Consider the following 5358-nt stretch of genomic DNA (forward strand, 5'->3'; position numbering starts at 1 on the left):
GAGGAACGTGGCCACTGGCTGTGCAGCAGTGGGAGAGGGGGGCGGGCAGGGGAGCATCGCTCGGAGGGGACGTGGCACGGCGATCCCTGGTGAGCGGGAAGCATGGGGCTGTCATCCTCACGTTTTGGACGTGAGTCACTAAGCCGCTGTGCTGGGAGCCATCTCTGGTGTGAGATGGCAGAAGAAGCTGCTGGGCTTCACTTCAGCCTTTGAACCCGTAATGTGATTTCTGCGTGGCTTTGCTCGGAAAGGAGCGTGCTGGGCTTCAGGGTGCTTGAGCCAGCCCACCCTGTGCAGCCCATACCCATCCTACGAGATCATCTCCTCCCCACGGAGCCTGGAAAGCACTGCTTCAGCCATGAGCACAGGTCACCGGGCTCGCACCGGAGATGACACACCGTACCGCAAAATCATCAAGCTATAGAAGGGCTTGGGTTGGAAGCGACCTTCAAAGATCATCTAGTTCCAACCTCCCTGCCACGGGCAGGGATATCTTTCACTAGACCATGTTGCTCAAAGGCCTGACCAGCTTGACCTTGAACACTTCCAATGATAGGGCATCTACAACTTCTCTGGACAATGTGGTGCCATGTCTCATCACCCGTATTGTAAAAAAATTCTTGCTTATCTCCAGTCTAAACCTACCCTCTTTCCGTCTAAAACTGTTGCCACTTGTTCTGTCACTACAGGCCGGGGTACAAAGTCTTTCTCAGTCTTTCTTATAAGCCCCCTTTTTATATATATATTGAAAGGCCACAAAAAGGTCTCTCTGGAGCCTTTTCTTTTCCAGGCTTCTCCAATCCCAACTCTCTCAGCCTTTCTTCACAGCAGAGGTGTTCCAGCCCTCTGACCACTTACGTGGCAATCCTCTGGACCCACTCCAACAGGTCCACGTTTTTCTCATGCTAGGGTCCCCAGAGCTGGACGCAGCACTGCAGGGGGGTCTCACCAGTGCAGAGCAGAGGGGCAGAATCCCCTCCCTCGCCCTGCTGGCCACGCTGCTTTGGGTGCAGCCCAGGACACGGTTAGCCTTCTGGGCTGCAAGTGCACGTTGACGGCTCACATACAATTTTTCATTCACCAGGACCCCCAAGTCCTTCTCGGCCGGGCTGCTCTCCATCCCTTCATCCCCCAGCCTGTACTGGTACTGGGAGTTGCCCCGACCCAGGTGCAGGACCCTGCCCTTGGCCTTGTTGAACCTCATGAGGTTCTCCTGGTCTCACTCCTCAAGACTGTCAAGGTCCCTCTGGATGGCATCCCATCCCTCAGGCGTGTCAACTGCACCGCTCAGCTTGGTGTCATCCATGAACTTGCCAGCGTGTGCTCAATCCCACCGTCTACGCCACTGATGAAGATATTAAAAATATTGGTATTCCCAGCAGAGTACATCCATCCTGCACCATAAACCCTCCTGCAGCAAAACCAACACAGTGCCAGTTTCCCGGCCGGATTTCTGCCCCATCTCTGACCTGCTGGCAGAGCTGCGAAGCACCGAGTGCTGCCGAGGTGGCGTGGCTGGCAGGAGGATCGGCAATGGAGGAGGAGCCACCAGTGAATGTGGCTTCCAAGCAGATGTCCAAAGCACGGGACACCTGCGTCCAGCACAAGTCAGTAACTGCCACCAGCTTTAGAGGTTGCTCGGGATCCCCCGCAGCATGCGGAGGAGCTGAAAGCAGAGGAGGCATCCAAACCCCTCCAGGGAGCGTGTCCAGAGTGGGGCCACCATGGACATCAAGGCTGTGGATGCCAGCGCCCAGGCACTCTGCACCAGTCAGGCTTTGACTGGCTTGTGCCTATTCCCCAAAGCACGGGATAGGATATATAGATATAGTCTATGTATATAGATATTCAGGCTAGATGTAAGGAAGAAAATTTTTATGATGAAGGTGGTGAAACACTGGCCCAGGTTTCCCAGAGAGGTGGTAGATGCCCCATCCCTGGAAACATTCCAGGTCAGGTTGGATGGGGCTCTGAGCAACCTGATCTAGTTGAAGATGTCCCTGCTCACTGCAGAGGGGTGGGACTAGATGGCCTTTAAAGGTCCCTCCCAACCCAAACTATTCTGTGATTCTATGATTCTGTTTGATACAGGTATGTAGAGAGATATATAGAGATATGTCTGTATCTGCACAGATATTATCTATCCATAGATACATAGGATATAGATATCACTCTACTGTATCTTATACAGTTTCTATATAGATCTAGAAACTCGTATCTTACATATAGAAATTACATAGTTTCTATGTAGTATCTTGCATAGTTTCTATATCTAGGATATAGATATCTCCCTATATAAAACATATACTAGATATAGATACTTCTCTCTAGAAGATATGTGGAGAGGTATGTATATCTTAGATATAGAAACTCAGACTGAAGGACTGCAGCCAGAAACAGGGTATAAGGTAGAAATTGGTAAGAGAGCAGAGATGTCCTCCTACATACAGATCCTATAGGTAGTTACATCCTATAGAGACATAATATCTATATCTAGAGCGATCTGCGTCTGGAGGATCTGTATCTACAGACATAGGATCTGTTCTCTACCCGTTATCTCTGAGGATCTAGGACCTCTCTCTCTCTCTCTAGGATATACATTATACAGAGAGGACCTACACACAGAGGACCACCCTAGGAGACATGAGGCGCTTCCAAACCCTTTCCTAAATAACGAGCAGGGCCTCACTTTCCAGCTGGAGCTGAACTAAGTCCCTGGCAGGGCAATCATGCCTGACATCATCTCCAATTACTTATCAGCCAAGATGCAGCCCAGGCAGCTGCCTGCTCTGCCTCCTTGCCTTTTCCTGCTTGCTGCCTGCTCCCTTTCATCCCCCCGAGCTGCACCAGACAGCTGCTGGAAAAGCAAAAGACCCGCGCCGCCCCCCGGGATACGGTAACGCCGGGGGTAACGGGAACCACGCGCGCCTTCGACGCGGGATCAGGCGCTCTCATCCCCTGGGATGCTTTAAAGCCCGAGCGACAGGCAGGGAAGGCAGCTGCCGACCCAACCGAATGAGTCACAGTTTCGGATGCGTGGGCAGCGCTTTCTTTTTTTTAAAGCTCCAGCCCCATCTCAGCCCAGGGAAGGCGGAGCTCGCCCGCCTGGGCAAGCGCGATGCCGGTTCGGTCTGTCAGAAATGCAGACCCCAGGGACGGGGGTATTTAAGCAGGGGTGGTGGGCAGCACCCCCGGGCACCCATCCTGCTGCCCACCTACCATGACGGTGATGCCGTCCTTCTCCAGGGGGGTCTTGTCGTAGGTCACTTCGCACACTCGCACAACCGTGGTGGCACCGTACTTCTTCAGGTCCTGGCGAGGGAAGGAGAAGGAGGGGTCTGAAAAAAGCCTGCCGGTTGCACCCCGGTTAACCCCAACCCATCTGAGCCCTGCTGCGACCACACAGAACCCTACGGACCCTGCAACAGAGCTGTGCCCCATCTCTGGTCCCTTGAGCAAACCCCTCTGTGGTCCATCCAGCCTGGGAAGCACAAGGAAACATTAAATCCCAGGGCACCAAAGCTGTGTGGCCATGGTAGGATTTTTACCCACCACCTTCTTGACTCCTTGGAATTACAAGCACCACTGAGGCTGTTTATTTTTAAGCCCCGACAGCCACACGAGCAGGGACTTTACACTCCAGGCCAAGAAACACCCCCAATACAGATGCAAACACCCCGAAGGAGAAATTATTTGCGCCTGGCAAGGTCACAACTCCCGCTGTAGAAATGCACGGAGGCGGCTGGGGGGGTCGTAGCACACCCCGCCGACCACACTCAGCGTCTCGCAGATCGCTCAGGGGCTCCTTCTTGACCTCATTGCCGTATCCCACCATCACCCCAACGCGCTGCGGGCTTGGGCGCGGGTCTTGGGCTGTTTCCAGTGCAGCTGATCGCCTGAACGCAGGGATTGTCCCCAGATAATGTGCTGGTGTAACGGCCTCGCCGGGCACTGCGTGAGATCGTCCCCTTCAATGATCTACCTCCTTCTTTCCCTGCGCGCGCTCGCCAGACCACGGCAAACCTCTGCGTGCTCAGCAGCATGGCCAAAAATCCAAGAAGCTGGAGGAAAGGGGAATTTCTCCTTTCCTTCACCCCCCTCCCGCTGGTGCCGTCCCCATCGCCCTGTGTGCAGCATGCAGGGTATGGGGTGGCCGCCCCCAAATCCCAGCCACCCTCCTGCGGCTTTCCGAACCGGTGGCACCCACACTTGGGTTTTTTGGGTGTGCATTGGGAGAGTTTCCTTGAGCTCAGAGGATGCCTCTGGTGCCAGCACATCAAACCTCAAGGCGGTTTAGGGTTAAGGCAAAAACCCTTTGCCAGGCTCACGTGCAGCCCCAGGTCGCCCCACGAATGCAGCAGCATCACAAAATGCCTCCTCGTAAGCAGCAGCTGCTTGTGCCGGCTCGACCCAACCTGCACGGTGTTGCCTCTCCCCCAGGGACTGATAAAAAAAAGAGTAAATCGAAGAAGCCTTTCGCCCTGGACCGCAAACACGCATCCATTAATCCCCCCTACCTCCTGGCTGCCGCCAGTGCCGGAGGCAGCGCTCCCGCCAGCTCATGCAGTGCTGAGCCCTCCAGCTCCTTGTGCACCGCCCAACGCACTCTGGGCATGGGAAAGACGCTGGGATGTGTGGGATGAAAAGTCCTTATCGAGGTGCTGGGAGATGCAGGAGAGGTTGTGTGCATCCACATGCATCACTGCAAAGCCCCTTGGAGTGATGGGCCAGCGGAGCTGGGACGGCATGCAACAGGAACGGGGAGCCCCGCTCCATCTCCGCCGTGCCCAAACGCCATGCTTGGGGTCCTCCAAAACATCTTCCCTCAAAAAGCTGGTGGTGATCGGACCCGCTGCCCCGGGATGCCACCGGGGGCCGTGCTACCAAAGGGGATGTGCTGCTGCCTCATCCTACACAGGCTTGGTCCCTGTTGCACTTCAACATTGGCTTTTAGCCCCAAAATGCACAGCTGGGCCTCGGTCCCCCTTCCAGCCTCCCCTCCTTACCTCCAAGAAGGTGCTGAGCGTGGCGTTGGTGGGGTTGTGGGTGATCAGGAACCTCATGTTTTTGTAGCAGACCTCCACCGGCGCAGGGCGGTTCATCCGGGCCATGGTGGGACGGGAGGAGGGTGAGGTGGTGCTGACAGTGGTGAGGGAAAAACCCAAGAAAAGCGTGGCGTGGAGGGGAAAAAAAAACCACGACGGCCCCTCTGCACTTAAAAAATAAAACAGGATCGAGAACTCAATATACAGATGTTGTGCAAATAATCCCAGCTCCTGGGAGCGCGCTGGCTTCCTCGAGACACCGCGAGCCCCCCCGCAGAAAAAGCCAGACGGGAAAAAATAATATTAATGATAA

The 5358-nt window shown here is 54.8% G+C and overlaps 1 protein-coding gene across 3 annotated transcripts in view; it reads right to left on the bottom strand.

Annotated features, from left to right (window-relative positions):
- Positions 1-5111, bottom strand: part of PTP4A3 (protein tyrosine phosphatase type IVA, member 3) — a 7756-nt gene extending 2645 nt beyond the window's left edge. For 2 of the 3 annotated variants that reach the window (XM_010288629.1, XM_010288630.1), the window contains exons 1-2: positions 5007-5111; positions 3220-3312 (exon numbers count right to left, since the gene is read on the bottom strand). In XM_010288629.1, the coding sequence (XP_010286931.1) occupies positions 3220-3312; positions 5007-5111 (198 nt within the window). The remainder of the gene's footprint in view (positions 1-3219; positions 3313-5006) is intronic. The other variant, XM_010288631.1, reaches the window with a different exon arrangement.
- Positions 5112-5358: the final 247 nt, after the last annotated feature.

Source organism: Phaethon lepturus, unplaced genomic scaffold (assembly GCF_000687285.1).
Source record: "Phaethon lepturus isolate BGI_N335 unplaced genomic scaffold, ASM68728v1 scaffold16056, whole genome shotgun sequence".
Classification (NCBI taxonomy): domain Eukaryota; kingdom Metazoa; phylum Chordata; class Aves; order Phaethontiformes; family Phaethontidae; genus Phaethon; species Phaethon lepturus.